This window comes from Ceratotherium simum, chromosome 1 (genome assembly GCF_057802395.1).
Source record: "Ceratotherium simum simum isolate JZ-2026a chromosome 1, ASM5780239v1, whole genome shotgun sequence".
In the NCBI taxonomy this organism is placed as follows: domain Eukaryota; kingdom Metazoa; phylum Chordata; class Mammalia; order Perissodactyla; family Rhinocerotidae; genus Ceratotherium; species Ceratotherium simum.
In genome coordinates this window covers 98,616,593-98,638,973 of record NC_141900.1, presented here as the reverse complement: position 1 = coordinate 98,638,973, position 22,381 = coordinate 98,616,593, and the positions used below count along the sequence as shown (strand labels likewise).

The 22,381-nt window shown below is 39.3% G+C and overlaps 1 protein-coding gene and 1 long non-coding RNA gene across 2 annotated transcripts; both read right to left on the bottom strand.

Annotated features, from left to right (window-relative positions):
- Positions 1–1,200: 1,200 nt before the first annotated feature.
- Positions 1,201–21,987, bottom strand: LOC147918304 (uncharacterized). The gene is made up of 3 exons (XR_015553409.1): positions 21,801–21,987; positions 15,466–15,600; positions 1,201–1,261 (listed from the first exon to the last, which is right to left on the bottom strand). It is a non-coding gene; the product is annotated as an uncharacterized LOC147918304 (long non-coding RNA).
- On the bottom strand, positions 9,897–11,264 carry LOC101398687 (olfactory receptor-like protein OLF3). Its single transcript, XM_004430655.2, has one exon. The coding sequence runs from the start codon at positions 11,262–11,264 to the stop codon at positions 10,311–10,313; it is 954 nt and encodes a 317-aa protein (XP_004430712.1). The 3' UTR covers positions 9,897–10,310.
- Positions 21,988–22,381: the final 394 nt, after the last annotated feature.

Here is a 22,381-nt window from a genome sequence, read left to right as displayed (position 1 = left end):
CTCATCCATTTGCTTATCTGCTCCTCTACCCATTTATGCATTTTGTCATCATCCATATGCCAACTCATCTATTTCCTTAATGTACATTAATTATCTACCAGTCTTCTACATTCACCCAACATATTTTCCTTCTGCTTATCCACTAATTTATTCCATCATGTTACCATGGCTTCTGATATTACAGCACCCAGTGACTTTGACAAAAGTTCTGTGGTATTCCAGGTCATAGATAGGGAAAGTAGAGATGCTTCTCATTCCTCACCTAAATTTATAAATTCCCATAGAATTGATAGATTGGTTGGATGTTTTCTCTGAGGAAAGTTGGAAAAATTCCATGGCTGTGAGGGCAGTAGTCACGGTATCTAGAAGTTGATATCACTTCCGTTGTTCTCCACCTGTCTGCAGGCAACAAAGGTCAACTTCCAAATTCCAAGCTGTTAACAAGGACTCCACAGCACTCTCAGTCACTCCTGCTTAAGACCTTAGGAAATCTTCCTTCTCATTCAACCTCTGTCATTCAGCAAGTTATATCAACTTTTACATTGAAACGTCTGTCACACGGGTCCTTCCTTTCCATTATTAATACTGCTGGTATCTATTATTTTAGCGTTTTGTTCCTAAGCTCAACATAATTCAGTGCCTTTCAAAGCATAATAGGCTTCATTCTGACTCCATTCAGACCTACTGAATCAGAAACTAAGCAGATACGGTCCAGTCTGTGGTTTAATGAGTCTTTCAGGTGTTTCTGATAGAATAAAACACTTTTCAGGTGTTTCTGATAGAGTAAAATTTGAGAACTACTTGAGCAATTCATTCTATAGACCACTATCATATTAATCTTTCATTACAACACTTTATTCTACCATTACCCACTTCACAGAGATTTGATCTGAGGTCTCTAGTGACTCTAACACCAAATCTCTTCTAAGAGAGAAAGGTTTCAAAGTCAACCACAATCTAAGTTTTCCCTGCTTCTCGCCCTGTGAGCCCCAAACCTTCCTATAATTCCTGCTTTTCCACCCAGACAGGAAATGCTCCCTCTTCTCCCCAGGAAGTTTATCTCACAGGCATCTACCTAGAAATTGAAATAGTTCCTTCAAGAAGCATTTGTGACAGACACACTAATACTTACTTTCAATTTGTAGGCTTGAGTTTGCAAGAAGATCATGAATATAACAAATTCTTTGCACCAAACACTATGCATATAATTTGGATGAGCTGCTTCTAGATAAGTGATTTGTGTGACTTAATATTCTTTGGCCTAAAAGCGAAATAAGTCAGAGGGAGAAGGTCAAATACCGTATGATTTCCTTCATTAAGTAGTAGATAATAACAACAATAAACAAACACATAGAGACAGAGATTGGATTGGTGGTTACCAGAGGGGAAGGGGGGAGGGAGGAGGGCGAAAGGGATAATTCGGCACATGTGTGTGGTGATGGGTTGTAATTAGTATTTGGGTGGTGAACATGATGTAATCTATGCAGAAATAGAAGTATAATGATGTACACCTGAAATTTATACAATGTTATAAACCAATGTTACTGCAATAAACAAAAAATTAAAAATAAAATACTCCTTGGCCTAGAAAGCCATTATTTGCCATTGTTATAGTACTTAGTTGAAAATAGAACCCATTTCCCTATTTTACTTTCCTACTTTATGTTTTCTGTTTGGTTTTCTAAATTACCTTAAAAAGTAATTTTGCTTCCTCTAGATTCCATTTAAGTTGTTGCAAGTTTGAAAGAATAATGCCTCCATTTGAAACAAGAAAAAAACAGATAATCTACAAAATCATAACAATTCTTGAAATCACCACAAAGCGAGGTTGCAGGGAAACTAATAGAATGAAATCTCAGGAAAGACAGAGGTGCCTGCAGAGAGATATGGGACATGAGCTCTGCCTTACCTGGGCCAGAGCAAGGGAGGAATATACAGCCACCATACAAGCCTGTAAGAATTGCTTTATCAGATTGCTAAGGGCTGAATGTGGGAGGACTAGGAGTATGCAATGGCTAGGAACCACAGACAAAAAAGAAATTCACATCAATTCTCAAAAATTTTTCCAAGTACTTAGAACAGTCCTCATGAGAACATTTAGGGAAAAGTGGAAAATCAGAGAAAGCTGCCTTCATGACGCGGGTCCAGGTGAAGGCAACAACAGCACTGCAGGAAACAGAAAGCACGCACCCACCATCAAGTCTGTCTCCCTTGTGGAACAAAAACCTGAAGCCACTAGGGGAAGGGAAGCAAACCTTGATTTCCTCAGAGACAGATGAAGACTCATTGCTGAGAAGAAGGAAGAGAAAAAAAAAAACCCTCTAGATCTGGGGTTTCCATGGGACAAGAGACCATTCTGGACCTGAATGATGAGCCACCTTCTAAGGGTGGGGAAGGGGCAAGAGCACTAAAAAAGCCCCAACCCTGAGAAACAGGGACAGAGGATGTGCCTAAGACTGAGGTAGAACCAGGACAACAGAGAATAAACCCTGAGCCTCCATCATCAGGCTAGCAGGAATTGAGGAAAAAGCAACAGTAGTTAACCATGGGGAGGAGGCAGCATGTGGACAGACACTCTCTGACATGCAGTCTCACAGCAAGGGCTTAAAAGTAAGGGTGGAACAGCAACAGTGGGAAAATCCTCCAACCACTGAACATCCCACTTTAAGCACAAGAAATAATTGAGAAAATTGAATTTGTTGGTGCACCGAAAATAACCATAGCAACAACAAAACTCAAACCCAGCTCAACCCATGACTGCACTGATGCCCACACTCTCCCCACAACACCAGACTACAGTACAAACTGAAGAGACGTACCCATTTCAAGGCATAATACTATTTATCTCAGAGTCTATTATCCTACAGACAAAATGTCTGTGTTTCAACCAAAATTAAAGATCATAGAAAAAGCAAGGGAAAAAAAACCCTGTCATTGGACAAAGTGATTAACAGAATCAGAATTAGACATGACTTGAATATAGGAACTATCATACAGGGTTTAAAATAACTCATTAAAAAATTAAAGGATCTAGTGGAAAAGATGGATAGCTTGCATAAATGCAGGAAGAGTTTCATCAGAGAATTGAAAACCAAATGGAAGAATCAAACGGAAATGCTAGACATGACTAACGTGATAAGAGAGAGAGAATGCTTCTGAGTAGAATCAATAAAGCTGAGATTCAATCAGTAAGGATAAAGATAAGTTAATAGAAATTACCAAAACTGAAGCATGAAGATAAAAATAATAATAATGATGATAAAAAGAGAGTATTCAATATCAGACAATCTATGGGACAATATCAAACCATCCAACATACATGTAATTATAAAATCAGACAAAAACTTGAGACAGAAGGAGTTGAAGAAACTTTTAAAGATATAATGGCTGAGAAAAATACTGAAAGAAATCATAGCACAAACCCAAGAAGCTCAGCCAGAAAGAACAACTAAAAACAAACAAACAAAAAACTAAACACACTATATTCAAACTGCCAAAAAGCCAAAAATAAAGCGAAAAACTTGAAGGCAACCTGAGGAAAAAAGACACACCGAATACAGAAAACCAAAGATCCAAATCAAACCAGATTTCTTGTCAGACACTATGATAGCTAGAACAAACGGAATGACGTTTAAAGTCCTTGTTTGGGGGTGAGGGGTTTGTCAACTGAGAATTCTATATGCAGGGGAAATATCTTTTGAGAATGAAGGAAAAAATAAAGACTTTTCCAGACAAGTTAAAATTAAATGAATTCATTGCCAGCTGACCTAGACCATAAGAAATGTTAATGGAAGTTCTTCAGCCAAAAGAAATATCACACAGAAAATTAGATCTATACCAAAAGAAGAAGAAGAAGAATCCTTGAAATTTTTAACACACTGTCAGATAACTATCTAATGAAAAGATAATAGCAAGCTACTTAGTGCTTGTACCTTATGTGAATCTAAAATGTATCGCAATAATAGCACACACAAAAATGTTAGCATGTGGGGATGACTTCAGAGCAAGACCATGAACAACAGAAGCTGGTGCTTGGGAGATTTCAACAGGCCAGGCCTGGAGTTGGCATATTTTCTTTGCATCCACGTTTTAGAAGTTAGAACTTGGTCCCTTGGCCACACCTCACTGCAAGGGAGGCTCACATTTAGCCTAATCGTGTACCAGGAAGAAGAGGAAATGAGTTTGATGAGCAACTAGCAAGTCTCTGCCACATACATTGGACTCTAACTTGATTAGGCTATATTTGAGGTCATGTGTTTATTTCAGACCTCTACAATTTAAGAGGGATATTTAAAATATTCAAACCCCATAGAATAAAGCCCTTGAGAGTAAGAAGTCTGAAATCATGCTGATGAGTAAATGTTGAGGAGCATTTAGCCTGATCATTTCCTCCTCCCAGTGTCATCTTGGCAGAAGCACCAGTAGCAGCACGTGGTCTTCAGCCACAGCAGACCATACCAAAGAATCTGATCCAGATTGGAGATCCAATTTGCTTCTAAATTGGTTTGCTCTTGATCCAAGAAATAAGTAGTACAAAGAATATATTAAAATGCAGGTCAGGAACAGGTTGTATTTCACAGAAACTCATTGTAAGACAGTGATCCCTGCTGCCTAGGCACGAGGAAATCAAGTCAATATCCACAACATTATACCATATAAAGCAATAACTTCTCTAATCAATGATTATTAATGTCATCAAGGCTTAATGCCTGAGTACCCAGCCTTTTATTTTGATAACACCAATGCAATCTCCTCTTTATCTGCACCTGTGCTTCAAGACTCAGTGCTTTCCATATTTGTCCATTTTGGGGTTCACTGTGAGAAGGCCAGTCAGGCTAGTGCTACGGATGCCAGCTTCCAGTGGAACCCAAAGCAAGAGAAACTCTCCAGATGGTCCATCTACAGTACAAACAGTTCTGTTACTTGGTCCTTATGACCCCACATTTTCACTGGTACTTGAAGTGTCTATGACAGATTGGGATGCTGAGTAGAGCCTGTGAGAAGCCTTGATTGGAGAATCAAAGTGCTTGTCCATACTGTTTTGGAAAAAGATATGCCTCTTTGGGAAGGTAGACGTTCTTTTGAGAAAGAGCTCTTGCTTGCTGTTGGGCCCTAGTAGTAACTGAATGCCTGGCCATCAGAAACCAGGCCACTAATGCACTTGGAGCTGTCCATCAAAGCCTGCATGTCATAAAGTAGTATACAAGGAACTAGGTCTAGCAGATCCTGAAGAGTCAAGCAACTGTCATAAACAGTTGGCTCATACTCCCATCATGTCTATTTGTGCCACCCTGCCACTGAGTTTTCAACCACAATATGGCCTCCTACCTAATCCCTATGACTATTTAACTGAAAATATGTGACCCTGAAAGACCATGGAGAAAGCATTCCTTCTAAAGGGGAGAATTTTAAACAGCACCTTTCACCATCACTTTGCCTGGAAGGAAGATAATCTGAAGCCAGGATACACACTGATTTAAAGGCCATGCCTAATCTTTTGCCTGGATGTAGAAGATAAAGTTTAGAGGACTGGGGACACACAGCTTTAGGGGAGAAATAGTAAATTCATGTGTGTTCCATGTGATTTCTCATGACAAAGGAGGTTCTCAGTTTTCATGTGGACAAGAATACTGGCATACTTTAGGAGTCAGTCAGCCTCACTTCCCAAGCATACCTGTAGTCATGATGGCAAAGATGATGACTGTCTTTGGGTTCAACAACTTGGACTCCATCTAGCCAAGACTAATTCAATTACTACCACTACTGACTATCTATCTTGCCAACAACAGAACCAACCCTAAACCTCCAGTAGAATACAGTACTCAGATTGTGGTTTCTGAATATTGTTTTCCTCCAAAAGGAACCAGTGCTTCTTGGAGAAATAATGCCAGTTATAAGGCAGGAAAAGTAAAAGACAGGACTGTGATATCGATTCACATCAGAAATTAAGGAGTATTCAAGATTACTAGGGTCATGTGGAAAAAAACTAAGTAGCCAATTTGAATAGGCTCTTTGGTAGTCAGAGTAATGACTCCCTAAAGATGTCCGTGTTCTAATCTCTAGAACCTGTGAATATGCTGCCTTACATGTTAAAAGGAACTTGCAGATGTATTTATACTAAAGATCTTAAAATGGGGAGATTATTGTGGATAATCTGTGTGATCCCGATGTACATAATCATTGTGATTGTGTCTTTGTAAGAGCAAGGTGAGAGGATCCGAGTCAGAAGTGATGTGATGATGGAAGCAGAGAAGCAGAGAGAGGTTTGAAGATGCTGTGCTGCTGGCCTTGAAGGTAGAAGAAGGGGTCCTGAGCCAAGGAATGGAGGCTGCCTCAGGAAACTGGGAAAAGCAAGAAATCCAATTCTTCCTTAGCCCTCCAGACAGGAATGCAGTCTTGTGGACAACTAGATTTTTGAGCTAGTTAAACCCATTTCAGACTTCTGGCTTCCAGAACTGCAAGATAATTTTTTGATGTTTTAAGCCACAAAATTTATGGTGATTTGTTACAGCAGCAATAGGAAATTAAAATAAGCTCTTACTCAGTAAATATGGTACAATTTAAACATCAATAACGATAATAACTACAATCAATTAAAACACAGCAAAGAAGTTTACATTGATGAGTTAATGACAAAGAAAAAAGAAACCTGTTTGTTGTATTAAAAAAGTGATAAAGAAAGAGAAAAAGTCAAAAATGTATTCTGCCTTTGCTATATTAACTTTAACTCAGAGAGATGAAATAGTGGTGAGAAGGAAGTTTCTATTTATAAATGTATTCCAGATAATACAGAGAAAGGGATGCTAAAACATCATCTCTTTGAAACTCCTAATAAATTAAAGGAACCAGGTCATTAGTTTTCTCCCAGGGGTGATTTTCCACTCCCAGGGGACATTGGGTAATGTCTGGAGAGTTTTATGGTTAACAAAACTGGCAGATGGCGGGAAGGGGGTGCAACCGCCATCTAGTGGGTAGAGGTCAATATTGTAAAATATCCTACAATGCACAGAATAGCCCCTGCCATAAAGAATTACCCACTCCGATACATCAATGGACACTTGCTGCTATAGAGAAACCCTGATCTTGGCAGTGTAATAACTGCAATAAATCCTAGAAAAGAGAAACCAAACATGGCATACCTCTTGATAAAAGTAAATGCCATCGTCTAGAAAATGCTTTTGCCAGAAAAAAAGAAAAATCTGATCAAGCCTCTAGATTTAACAGGAGATACAGGGTCAATGGAACACGCAAAACTACACACCCAGGATGCCATAAAAAATCCAGACTGCATGGAAGTCCAACTGGGACAAACAATCCTGTTTTAGTCAACGAATAACTCCAAGGAGAAAGAAAGGAACCTGAAGGTGAACCTATAGATTAAATCAGTCTTCAGAGACATAGTAGCCAATTGCAATGTATGGAATTTATTTGGATTCTTATTCGAGCAAAAAAACAGTAATTTCTATGTGTGTTAGGAAATTTTTTTTTACTGAAAACCTCAGTGATGTTTTTACGATTATTAACTAACAAACAAGATTTTATTCTCAAATATTTATCAGTGTCCAAATTTCAAAAGTTATATTTAACGGCCTTATTGTTTAGAATATCATCTTATTTCACTCCTGCATCAACAGTACTTTGCTCCCTTACATTGGGAATGTCTTTCAGAAGCAGCTACTAATTAGGAATGCCTGTCATCTCACAGCGGTCCAAGTAATGAGTAAAGTACTGAGTCCAAGTACCGAGAAAATGCATCCTCAAAAAAAAAGACCTATGAAATGAAAAAAATAAAACCAAAAATTTAACACATGGAATATAAGGTTACACTAGTCCGTTTCTATATACTTAAAGCCTACCCCCAACATTTCTGCTTCCTGAGAAAGGAAGATTTGGATAACCCTTCAGGTGAACTCAAACAAGCTGAGGGGCTGGCGAGGGCAAAGGGATCATGGGATGAGCGTGAAGAAAAGTCACAGGCACTGTGACCACGTGACCAGTCACAGAAATGAGGATACAGAATCTTCACACATGCTCCTCCTCAAAGTTTCCTGTAACATATTTGTATTGTTGACTAATTTCCTTCCACTTTCATCTCTTTCTCCTACCCTTTTAGATAAGGTGTGCTCATGGTGATAAATTTTGATGGTTACTCCACAATTTATGGAATATTCAGATAGGATTATGACATTTTAGAGGAGGAATGGGGTCCACAAGGGAATTCCAATCTGGAAGAAGATGAAGTGTTCCTCTGAAATCTCTTTCAAATGATGTGACTTGACACAACTCTTCTCTTTGCCCATTGCCACCATCTCAGTTCAGATTCCCCAAAGGTCTCAGTAGTATTCCTGGGGAAGCCCCTTACTTGGTTGCCTGACTCATTTGCCAGAGTGATAATTCAAAAACGTAAACTTTATCAAGCCATGCTCCTGCTTAAAAATCTTTACTGGCTCCCTGTTGCTCTCAGGATAAAGTTCAAAATAATTTGGCTTTCAATGCCCTCCAAGATCTGGCCCCTGTCTACCACCACTTCATCTCACTACTTCTGCAGTCTTCTCTGCTCTGCATGTGTGGCTCCAGGACAGTTTTGGACTCTCATGCTCTCTCCCAGTTCACCACATTTCACAAGTTGATTGTCACCTGGATCACTTGTTCTCACTTTCCTGGTCTCCACCTGGACCTTTTCTGGTCCTTTCATACAGGAAGACTTCTGCAATCAACCCAAAGGCTTACTCTATTTGTGACACTTATGATAAAGCATTTTAAATACTTCATCGTCTGTCCCTGCTATGCAGTCACATCCTTGTCAGGATTGTATCATACAGGACTATTGTGTCTCAAGAACCATTCAATGTTACTGACACAGGTAGACACTCTATTAATATTTCTTGAATTTACACCAAGAGAAATTTAGTCTACTAGTACTTACATCTTTTCTGTTGCCTGCCTATATCACAAAATTTAAAATTGATTACTTTTAGGTATATTTAAAATGTCAAATGGGCTTTGGATTATATGAACCTTCAACACTGTTTGAATGCTGAGATTCTGTGATAATATTTAACAAATGGAAGAACTGCAAATTAACTGACTTAAGGAAGAGACAACAGGAAGAAAGAACTTTGAGTCTTCTTCAAGGGAGTGAGAAGACAAAATACTATCACATTCTTTCTCCTTGGTCCCCTTCCTCATCCGTGTACCATTATTTCTTCTTCCTCCTTTGCATCACTTAATGAGACTTGTTCTCAGAGGTGCAGTCCACACTCAGACTAGTCCACCTCAGTAGATTTACCAAGATCAACTAGGAATCTGTTGTGTGTGGGGAAGGAGCGATGGGAGGAGGCTCAATATGGTGACTAGAGGGCAATACCTGCACAGCTGACTGAACTATCCTGATTCCCAAAATACATCTTTCATTGGCTTTGGCTGAGGAATGTGTTTTTTCTTAGATAACTACATCTTTGACATTCTATAATTTATTTCATATTTTATGTGCTTATTTGTTTCTTGAGTCTCAGAAAAAGAGATTATAAATTTTTCAGAGATCAGACAGTTTTAACATTTAAATTGTACCCCTTATATATCTAGTAAAATTCCTCTCAAACTGTTCATATACTGTCAAAAAGACCTTGAAATGTAGCTTCTCCTTGGCCAGTAATAGCCTTTTGTACCAACACCTTTAGTTATATTCCTATCAGTATAAAACAGGACCTTTAGTTGAGGCTTCTCTACTGAGTTACCACCAGCACTCAAACACATTATGTCCACATATCGTTGGTCCAGCACAAAATCATTTTAATCAGTCTTGATAGCAACACTCTTCTCAGAAGAGTGACTCACAACTACTGGATGTGGCTACATACACCACACATTATTTTAAGTGAATATAAAATGTGAGATTGATTTTGTTCCCAATGGAAACACGATAACCTTGTACAAAATTTGGATGAATAAGAACCAGCAGTCCAATGTAAGATCCATGAATAGATCCATGATTATAAACAATGTGACTAATCAAAACAATAAATACTATTTTTTTCCATTACTCCCAGGCTATAGGAAAAAAGATTGAGTAATTGTGAAGTTCTATTACAGCAGTGCTTAACTTCTCTGAACATGCTGCTGTGACATAAAAATACTCCCACATTCAACACCCCAACCTAACTACTCAGCCTCCTACCCAACATCACCAGTACATGTTTCTTCATCTCCTTCTTGGTTGCTAGGGCAATACAGTTGATGCCCATCATATCTGAGTTGAGTGGGAGAACACACAGGCAAAGCTCTTTTCTCTAAGTGATGCTCATGATTCATCAACTTGCCAGTTTTGACGTTAATCCAGATAATTGTCCTAGTAGTTTCTGCCAGGCTCCCTTCACCTCCTTATTCCTTATACTGTAAATCATAGGGTTCAACATGGGCATCAAAATGGCATAGAAGAGAGAGATCAACTTCTCCTGAAGGGCAGAGGGGCTGGAATGCGGCTGGATATAAGTGAAAATAGCCATGCCATAGCATAGGACAACAACTGTAAGGTGAGAGACACAGGTGTGGAAGGCTTTCTTCCTCCCCTCTGTGGACTGGATCTCTAGGATGGTGGAGATGATCTTGACGTAGGACAAGAGAACCAGACAGAAAGGTGCCATCAATAAGACAATGCTGGAAACCATGATTGCAACCTCATTGGAGGAGGTGTCCACACAGGCAAGCCTGACCACAGCTAGGAGTTCACAGGACAAGTGATCAACAAATTTGTTTGTGCACATGGGCAAATGAAAGGTGATGGTGGTCTGCATGAGAGAGTTGATGGAGCCACTGACCCAAGATGTGATAGCCAACCTGGTACAGAGCCCTCCACGCATGATAACCAAGTATCTCAGGGGGTCACACACAGCCACGTAGCGATCATAGGCCATCACCGCCAATAGAACAAACTCAATCCCACCCAAGCCCAGGGAGAAAAATAACTGGGCTGCACAGCTCACATATGGGATTACTTTATGTTCTACAAGAAGATGCACCAGAAGCTGAGGAATGATGCTTGTGGCATAAGAAACATCAACAAGGGAGAGGTTGGTGAGAAAGAAATACATGGGAGTGTGGAGTCGGCTGTCCAGTCTGATCAGAAGGACAATGAGGAAGTTCCCCAGCACTGTCACCATGTATGTGACTAAGAACAGGACAAAGAGGGAGACCTGAGTGTCCCAGCCACTGGAGAGGCCAAGGAGAATAAATTCTCCCACATATGTCTGATTATCTGTTCCCATTAAAAAATGTGATGATTATTAATCTGCAGACAGAGACAGAAATAGCAGAAGCTATTGAATCAAAGAATCATAAAAATAACTTTTTATCAATACATATTGTTTGCAACCGGCCAGCCTTAGCAGATGTTTCAGGTCACTTAGGAGCCAAGATAACAGGCTTTATATCAATATGAATTATACCTGCTCTACATCAGAGTCAGGTCAGTGCCTTCATAAGGACGTGGTATGGTCTCAGGGAAACCCAGTTAAAGCCTGGAGATAACACAGTGCAATTTTGGGAGCTCTACATCTTTACCAACTTACCTCAGGTTTAGGGTGAGGGGAGCTTGGTTGGCGACAATGGTAGGGAAAATGATAAACAATGAAGGAAAACTTGGTTGGAAAGCTACAAACACTACCTTAAATATATCAACTAGACCCACATGATGTAATGGATAAATCTATTATAAAAGGAAACATTGAGAGGAAGCAGGAGCTTGTGAAAAGATCTGGAGTCCAAGAACCTAGGTTTGAAATCTGATTTTATTTAGCAGCTATGTGATTTTGCTTTAGTGACAAACATTTATATATGAAACAGGATAATATTATACAACTCGCAAGTACTTTTAAGCTCAAATGTAGGTAATTTACAGGCAAAGTACTTTGTGAATTGTACTGGTAGTAATGCTATAGTAGTATGAATATTAATAGTAACATGACCTCTGCCTTGTGGTAGATAAAGTAGCAAATGTGATTTTTCCATGCATCCCCCCGCAAATTCAGACACAAATAATATTGGAGGCAACCTTTAATAGATCAGAGGGCTTAGGGATGGATAGGTCACTTTGAGGACCTGGGGACCATTTGCCTTTTTGATGGACTTTGGCCTCTTCAGCCTCAGTGGGATAGGATGGGTAGGGAATTGAAATTGTATCTTTGTTCTTTTTATTTTTCTCTTTTCAACTTCTGTTAACAATCAACTCTTTCTATATAGGTTTAAAAAAAGGAAATGAGAGTACGGATGCTGAGACTATCTCAATACAAGAGAGGAAGGGAAGCAAGTGTTTCCAGACCCTTCTTCATTATCCAAGGCAGAGAAAAAGGTATGAATTCATGTAGATGTACATTGGAATGGAGTTTCCCTTGTATTTTTGTTCATCTAGGAAGTGCTTTTTCAGTAGAACTATATAATATCAATTTTGAACACTAAACAGAAACTGTTTACATTTAAAAAAATTTTTATAGGACTAATTCATTATTATTTTTACTCCATGCCTGCCTATTCACTAACTTCCTTTTCTTACACTGCACAAAATAAGGTAAAGTAGCAGATAAAGGCAGTAACAGGGCTTGAGGGCAGAAACAGAGCTGCTTGCCTCATCCCAGAACCCATAGGGTCAGGCTAGTATCTCTGAGCAGAAAGATGAAGACTGTCTTTGCTTCAACTCTCTTACCTTATAAAGGACAAAACAAAACAAGTCACTCCAGAAAAGCCCATCTCTTTCATGGCTCAGACACATACAGCTTTAGAAACCTCTTTCCTAGTGTCCTCAAACCTGATCTCCCCTTTCAACAGTCCCTCCTGTCCTGCTCCGTCATGATACGTCCACCACTACCCTCACTTTGCTTTTCTTCAATCATGGTCAAGCTGGGAAAATATCTACTTGCCTCGAAGAATATATTCAAATTTAATTCTAAAATATCAAAAAAATATTTGGTTTAAAAATCTTCAACCATTGTTGAATATATAGCAGATCTGCAGCAGAAAGTAGACATTTCTTTTTCTATTAATTTGGTGAACATCTATAAAGGGCCAACTTTGCTAGATGCTGGGATTTCAAGGCGAATATTTCACTTCCCTGTGCTCAAAGCCCTGACCCGTCCATAGAGGAAATGACACAAAACAGATCGCCATCACATCATTTGTCCCCTGGTGCATGTGCAAGCTGCCTGGAGAACATGCAATGAGCCGATGACTCATTGTGCTCCTCTTACCCTCCTTGCACATCTCTCTGCTACAGCCTTTGTCTCACTACAAATGAGTGACAGTGTCACACTTTAGTGCAAGTGTGAGCTTCAGAGCCTAACAGTTTCTGCTTGGAAACCATTCTTTTCCACTTCCTGGGCCTGAAAAAAGCCACTTGGCCTCTCTGAGTCTCATAATTCCTCACCCGTAAAATGTGGATAACATTGGCCAACTGAAAGGGTTATTGGTGAAATTAAGGAGTTGAAGATCCAACTTTCCTATACTAGTGACTGAATTAGGGCAGATACCCATTATTTAGTGATGACAATTGACCTACCCTTTGATCACGCTCTCTATCTCTTTCAGGATCTTACTCCTTCATTTATTCCCTCTCTTTGTCATCCTGGGGTTTCTCTTGCTCCTAATTGACTCCTTTTTTCTCATTACACAAAATACTCAGACCTCTGAATATAGGGAGAGGAATCTTTGCTATTTATCATTCTAATTATTTCTTCCTTTCGCATTCAGAGTTCTCAAATGATTGGTATCCACTTGCTGGGTTTATTTCCCGATAACATTCATCCTTCAAGCCATGGAAATTTGGTTTTCACCTCCACTAATCCATAGAATTGTACTCCTAAAGATCTCTCGTGGCTTTCTAGTCATCAAAGACAGAGACTTGCATTTGATTTTCATTGTTTACTTAATTTTTTTTTTTTTTTCTTGGAGAACTATTTTTATTTTACATTAGCAAAGGGTAAAGGTCCAGGATAAGGAAATCTACAGAGACAGAAGGTAGACTAGTGGTTGCCTCGGGCTGGGGGTGGGAATAGAGAGTGACTGCAAATGGATACAAGGTTTCTTTTTGGGATGACAGAAATGTTCAAAAATTAGAGTCCAACAAAGGTAGCACAACTTTGTAAATTTACTAAAAAGTATTGAATGGTACACTTAAAAAGAGTGAATTTTATGGTATGTAAATTATACCTCAGTAAAGCTGTTACAGAAATTGTTTTTAATTACAGTCCTACCAAATACCAATTAAAATTCTGAAAGTGTTTACTTAATTTTTAACAATGTTAACTATTTGCTCCTTCAAACTCTCAACTTTATCATATGCTTCTGATCTGATTTTCCTCCAATCCATTGTTCCTTGTCTTCATGCTTGGGTAATTTTTCTAAATTCCCCTTCTTCATTACTGCGAGCATTTTGTAAGGTTCTGTGCTCACAATTTGTACTCTTCTATTGTTTTTTTCCTTGAAGAACTTATGATTTCTAAATATAACAATTATCATCAACTGTATGTAGCTCACCCTCAATTCTACATTTATCCCCTAGACTTCTCTCCAATGTCCAAATGCTTTTCAAAAGCTTAATGAATATTTCATAAATGTCTCACCAACAGTTCACCTCTCCACACACTGTATTCTCTCCTGACTTACTTTACTTCTGTCAACGGAACTAAAATTCTCAAACTCTCCCAACATATCATGTTTGACTATTCCCTCCTCCTCACTGCTCCACAGATAAATACTTTCTTCATTTCTTTTATTATGTATCTCCCATCTTTCCCAGAGTGTTCTTTCACACTTACCCTTGCCCTCGTCATTCCCATCTTATGGAGTGCAAGACCTTCCCTGTAAATTTCCCTGACGTAACCTCCACTCACTCCACACATCCTACATACTCCTTCCAAATTAATCACGCAAAATACAAATTTATTCACATCACTTTCATGCACAAACAGGTCTACGATGTCTCAATGTATACAGAATTTAATTATCCTGGAGAGAAAAATTTCCACACAATTTTGTTCTTTCCTATTTCTAACTTTTATTTTATTATCTATAGATTTATTATTGTCCTGTGGGTTTTACAGCAAAGTATTTTATTAAATAACTGAAATATCTTTCACTGATATGTTAGCTGATTATTTTTAGCCCACCAAAGCTGCTATTTATTTCTTAAGATCATTGCCTTATTTCAAAATCATTAATATCCAAATATACCTTCTGTCCACACTCATATAGTCCCTTTTCAGTCTCACGGTAGATAAAGAAAATAGAAACAGCATGAGCATTTGGAAAGCCAAATGAAGGAGGAAATACATGTTCACCAGATGCTAAAACACACCCCACAGTTAATACCATCTCCATGTTACTTTGGGATCAGCTCTATCTAAATAGAGTTGGGTTTCTATCCTGGATTAGGGTGGAGAATGGACTAGGTAACACATAATGTGCTTCATAACTCACCGCTCCTATCAGGAAGCCAGAGCTTGGTCTTCTCACTTCCAGCTAATTTGTAGGATCTGTAGCTTCCCTAAACATATGTCTTTCATTAAAGTCAAATAACGAAGGGGAAAATGTGGGAATATTTGCTCCATTTTTCTGTACAAACAAGAGGACAAAAAACAGTTAGTGCAGGGTTAAGCATGCAGCTGACGTTAAAATCCAGTGTGGAACAATGACCACAGTTAAGAAACAGATCTCTTAGCTCTGCCTCCTGTACAAATGTGTTCGTTTTCTCTTCTCAGTATTTGTCACAACCCTGGCTACTTTACCTTTCTGCCGGGTGCATAATGCTCCTTTAATAAACAACAAAATCCTATTTTACTTCTTTTGGGTCATATCATGCTCAACTTAGCAAACCTCAAAGCACATCTCTCTATGTTTTGAGCTATCATTGTCTCAAAATAAACAATCCATGCTGCCTCCTCAGAGCATAGTGTTGAAGAATGACACACCCCTGTGGTCCATCTCCTTAGGCTTGAGCATCATGGAGGGAGGACTTCCTCATGCCTGTGCTTTATGAATTGTGGTGGATGTAGGGCTGTGGTCATAACGATAGAGCACATAGGACATAACTTGAAAGGTGCCATAGAAATATTCCATGAAATATTATCTCTTTAAAGTACTGTCACTAGTGCCTGAAATCTATTATCTTTACATTGAGCATTGTCTTTAGGTGAAGTGTTTCCATATGAAATAATATTAAATGAGAGGTTTAAAATATGCAGTACCTAATCTTATTGTGAACTAGTATGTGAATGACACTGACACTGAGGAAAATTCAGGGGTGAGGTATGGACAGCAAGACCAAATTTTCTCAGTTAAAATATTACCTTTTCAGACCCTAGTTAAAACTATCTCCATGTATCTTCTCCCATTATCCAGTAATCGTTAGTTACAAAAATATCAAGACTGAAATGTTCTCTCAGCGACAAAGAAATAAAGACAAAAATTAGGTGAACACATTTGTCACACAACTCCTTTCACAACACGTTATACCTAATTTAAAACTAAAATTTTAGTCAATCATTACAATATTTTTTTTAAAAAAGCAAGTCTATTCATTGATTCCATGGAAACTGTTATATTGTCTATATTATAAAAATTGATGTAAATTATAACAAATTAAATGTTGTTTTTAAACCTATTCTAGCTTCATAAATTCAACCACAATTCTTTTTCCTATTGTTTTAATCTCCTACTACCTGATAATATTTTCAGCTGAAAATATGTCACTTGAACAAGAAGAGGAAGAGTGATGTTAAATCCAGGACTAGTCTTTTGGGGGGGGGGTGCAGATAAAATTCTGCTTCATCATGTTCCTGTCTCCCTTTTTCTGAGTCTGTCTTTTAATCCTTCATCTATGAGCCAAATAGTTTCATGCCATCTCTCTAACTCTCTACACCAAGACTTGTCTTCCAGTAGAAATGGCCCATGCTCTAAAATTGTCCTTTCTTCTCCTTATCTTAAAAAGAATATCAGGAAAGTCAAGATCTTAAGTCAAATTAAATGTATTTCAAAAGGTAAATTCTCATGTAGTAATTTTTGGTAAAATTTGTAAACATGTTGTAATTTGCATTCATGGAAATCAAGCATCTCCAACTAGTCTGGGATAATTTACTTAAACTCTGGCTAGTGCATCTCCCAAATGGGAGCCCCTTCCATGCCCATCTCTCTACAGCTCTGCACTATGCCTGAGAGGAAAGATATTTCCTCAAATAACAATATGGCTTCAAAATATAAAGTACCCTTTTAGCCTTTAACCACATCCTCCCCTGCTCTAACAGTATTGATAAGGCCTTGAATAACTATGAGCAACTGCTCATCAAGAAAGATGAGAAACCTGATCCACAGACAAAATCAAACCAGCATTGACAGAACTTGTCATACGTTGGTGCACACAGACAAGATCATTAATGTGGTTTTCTGGGGATGTCTTCAGATGCTGCTGTTCACATTTTTAAATCAGTTTTTAATTGCATTTAGTTTCCATTACTACACAATGGACAAACACTCCAAAATACTCAATCTTCCTTTGCAAGGAAGGAAGTATCCAGGGTTTTACACATGGGTACCTTTTTCATTTGCAACATTCATTGCCACGTTTGATTATCCTACCCCAGTGAGTGTATTGTACATTTAAAACTATCTAACAACATTTTCCACTTCTATTGGCTGACTGCTTCATAAATTATCTCCTCCCTCTCTCTTCCACTAGGAAGAGAAAAGTATTGATTTGAAAAGACTCAGGAGGTATGTACATTGTTGAAGTGTTCCTCAGTCTCTCACCTTCCAGAATTATATTATATTTCAGAATAATAATCCTTTCCACTATTCATGCCAATTCAAAGAGTACATGGTAGGACAGAACTTTGGATCATCCTCAAAAATCCAATCTGAAACACAGTAAGGATTAAAGGTGAGCCCATTACCCATGGTATCTCCCATCATTATAGAGATGAAGCACTAGCTAAGGGATAAAAAGCCAAAAGCTTTTTCTCCCCTGAATATTTGTTTGTGCATCATTTTTGTAACACTCCATTGAGTCTTAATCATACTGGCCTCCTAATTAGAGTCCTCTACAACCTTAGCTGAGACAAACAGAAGTCCAGAATACAGAAGCAGAGCACATGAAGGTAAGTCCCACAGCATATAGATATGTTTCCTTACATGCTAGTCAAAATAAACCAGAACCATACCTCTATGATTGAGTTATCAATAAAAATAGAACTTTCATTTAGAGGAAGATTCATCTGACCTGTTGCTGAATACTTGGATGTTGTATGCACTGAGTGCATCCTTCATGGGCAGGAATATTTGCATCAACCTAATGTTTGAAACAGAGAACCCAAGGACCACTCAGGTAGGTGATTTCTCAAAAATGGTCTTATAGTCTCAGAAGGCAATTAGTTTTCTACCTCCTGTCTGGATTTGGTTGCCTAGCTTTTCACATAATCAACATTCATTGAGACTCATTTTCTTCAACACGTGCAAATCTAAAATCACCTTTGATGATATATGTTATCATGATTTCATTTTGTAAATGCTCACCCTCATACGTCTTCTCCCCTTTAGATGAGACTGTGGCATTGTTTTGCAGTATAATTCCTTCAGTCTACCATGTTTCTACAGTGCAATCCCTATGGCCCATTCCAGAGGAACCAATCCCAGAAATAAGAGTCAGGAGACCTCAATTCTAGTCTTAGTTCACATTCTGAGTGTCTTGTAGCAATTAACAATTTATCTGTTTTTTGGAAGTGTAATATACTCCTACTACAGGTTCATGAATATTAAGACCTAACTAATGATTTTACAGAACTTGGCTTTTCCTTAGTGTGTGCCCAAATATGATGTAGAATTCATCCATGGTATCTTCAGCTTCTAAATATTAATCATTGTCTTTCTCACCCCCTTGCATTTCACTCTTTCTCTTTCTGTCTGCCAGTAATAAAGTTTGGAATTGAGAACCCTTAGAACAGAAATGTACCTAAGCCCCCATCTTGAGGAAAGCAGAAAACCTTTACTACAGTTGCCATTCTGTTTAGAGGGAGAAGACTTTAACATCCATGGTTCATACCTCTGATCCAAAGTCCTTAACGAATCAGATCAGTTCTATTTCTGCCTCTCTAGAATCCTCTGTTTACACCCACCCTCTGTTAGAGCTCTGAAACATTGATCAGTGCCTGACAAAATGGATATGTCTACTTCAGTTTAAGTTTATGTTGGTTTCTAAAGAGTGCTTCCCTCCAACAAAGTGATGGACCATAGAGATGAAGTGTTCCAGACTCCTTCCTAGCCTAAGAACTCACCTGGGACTAGTTTAAATTGTGAGGGAACAGCTTGGTGGAAGTTCACAGATGCCCCTAAATTGGCTCAAATGCAAAGCTAATGAAGTGTGGTAGTGTGTGAATTAGCAATGTGGGGCTGACAGATTCCCCTCAGGAGCTTTATGCATTAGAGTATTAATTGCTGTCACCACTCCCAATTCTCTTATGCTGCCCTTTCCCCCCTGGTAGGCTATTCTCTCCATCCTCCTCAACTCACAACAATCACTGAACCCAGTCATTCTAAACACTCATTTAAGCCAGTTTCTGAGGTTTTAGGATATTCTCCTATAGCTCAAACCTGGTGTTTAGCACTCATCCTCCTATTCTAGTGAGCAGTGACTAGGCTGCACATAACCTGGTGAAAAACCAATTATTCTCTTCTCCTCCAGAATGCCCTTAACTCTCCTTACGGAGACAGGAGAGTTGTTTTCACTCCCCTGAGATATGTGCCAGGAGTCTACTGGGCTGCTGTGAGCACCACAAGTGTTGATAGACATCCGAGTAGATTTCTCATGGTACTACTCAAGTTCCAATAATAGCAAGGAATAGAAAGATTTAAGACTCCAAATAGGATCTACAAAAATAGAATTTTGTTATTTCCAGAAAAAAAAAAAAGGAAAGGAAAAAGAAGATTCAAAATCCTTAATACATAGAGTTCACTTTCTATACATCTTCAAATTTTTAATATTTATGAAGATATTTGGAGTAGTTTTGACAGAACACAGTCACACTACCAGTCTCTAGTATATTCTTTAGGCATCACATACCCTTTAAGTGAATTATTTACCCATTTATTCATTCATCTACCAAGTTAAATACCCAGTAATTCTCAACACTACTATTAACACATCCACTCATTTACTCAACTGTCTATAACTATCTCAATACTCACTCATCCATTTGCTTATCTGCTCATACACCCATTTATGCATTTTGTCATCATTCATATGCCAACTCATCTATTTCCCTAATATCTTTTATTATCTACCAAATCTTCTATACTCACCCAAACTATCATCCTTCTGCTTATCCAAATTCCAAGCTTTTAACAAGGATGCTACAGCACTCTCAGTCACTCCTGCTCAAAACCTTGGAAAATATTTCTTCTCATTCAACTTCTATCATTCGGCAAGTTATATCAACTTTTACGTTGAAATGTCTTGGATCCTTCCTTTCTATTATTAATACTGCTGGTCTCTATTATTTCAGCATTTTGTTCCTAAGAGCGATGTAATTTGGTGCCTTTCAAAGCGTGATAGGCTTCATTCTACCCAGACTTACTGAATCAGAAACTGTGCAGATAGGGTCCCACAAACTGTGTTTTAATGAGTCTTTAGGTGTTTCTGATAGAATAAAACACTTTTCTGGTGTTTTTGAAAGAGCAAAATTTGAGAACCACTGAAACTACTCATTCTGTAGACCACTGTCACATTAATCTTTCATTACAACACTTTATTCTACCATTACCGAGTTCACAGAGATTTGATCTAAAGTCTCCAATGACTTTAACGCCAAATCTCAGCTAACTGAGAGAGAAGAGACTCAAAGTCAATCACCATCTAAGTTTTTCCTGCTTCTCTCCCATGTGAACCCCCACACTCCCCACACTTCCTTCTGTTCCTCAAGCAGGAAATGCTCCCTTTTCTGCCCAGGAAGGTCATCTCATAGTGGTCTGCCTAGAAATGGAAGTAGTTCCTTCAAGAAGTATTTGTGACAGCTCATTAATATGCATTATCAATGTGTAGACTTGGGTTTACAAGAAGAACATGAATATAACCAATTATTTGCATCAAACACTATGTATATAACTTGGGTAAGCTGCTTCCAGAGAAGTGGTTAGTTTGACTCAAAATTCCTTGGCTTAAAAGTTATTATGAGCCATTGTTATATTTTACCTAGCCACCAATTATAATCCACATCTTCACTTATATTTTGTCTGTTAAAAGAGACTTTAAAAGTAATTGAGATCTCGAGTCAAGATGGCGGCTTAAGCAGACTCAGAACTCACGTCCTCCGGTGGACACAGCCAATTTACAGCTACTCGTGGAAAAATTACCCCTGAGACAGAACTGAAAACTGGATAAGAGGAACTCCTGCAACAACAGACAATCCTAACTGAGGTGGAAGAGGCAGAGACTCCCTTCTGGAGAGAAAAACGCTGCCTTCACAAGCCGCCAGCTTCACGGCCGCCGGGAGCAGCGCACAGGTACGCAGCCTCCCTGGAGGCGCGGGGCCCTGAGCCGGAGCGCCCCCGCTGTGGGCATTTTGTGGACCCAGCACAACCCAGACCAGCGGCATAATATCTGACTTTGCCTGCCACTAAAACATTGGAGAGTACCCCCAGAAAACCCGGTTCACAAAGAAACTAAAACCGGCTCTTAAAGGGCCCGCGCGCAAACTCACCCTTTTCAGAAAGCATCCTAAAATCACCAGAAAGAAAGGTGCACAGTGCTTTGGTGAAAAGAGACTCACCTGATAGGCCCTGAGTGCATCTCGGTGGGGGGTGAGACCTCTCCAGGGAGTGGGACATTGGCGGCGGCCATTGTTGTGGCCCGGTGTGGGTGTGCTGACACAGACGCCATTGGAGTTCTCCCTGAGGCCTGCTAGCCCAGGGTCTGCCCCACCCGCTAGAGCACCAATTTAATCCAGCTCAGCCAGGGCAGGCAACCCACCCTAGAGACTGGCCCCACCCAACAACAAGCCCTCAGGCAACTTGTGGGCCTGCATAGATTGGTAACTGGATTCTCTGCAGCCTGGCAACTGAGCCGACTTGAGTGGGGCAGGGTGTGCACAAGGAGCGGGTGGAGAGTGTGGGGCGGTGGCGGAGTGTGTGGGGCTCCCGCCGTGGAGAGACTGGGTCCGCTTGGGGAGGTCGGGGCGCGCACATGGGTCAGGACTGTGTTGACTGTGTGTGTGGACCTGTGGGTGGCAGGGCTTGTCAGCTGCAGAAGACTTGTGCTTCTCAAAGACCCACATAGGAGGTTTGCCCCACCTTCCAAAGCCTGAAACAATTGGGTGCTCCTGTGCCTGAGGCCAGCCTCACCCAGCTGCAA

Bases quoted from the DNA above. Each gene is read 5' to 3' on its own strand.
- LOC101398687 (XM_004430655.2), bottom strand. From the start codon at position 11,264: ATGGGAACAGATAATCAGACATATGTGGGAGAATTTATTCTCCTTGGC.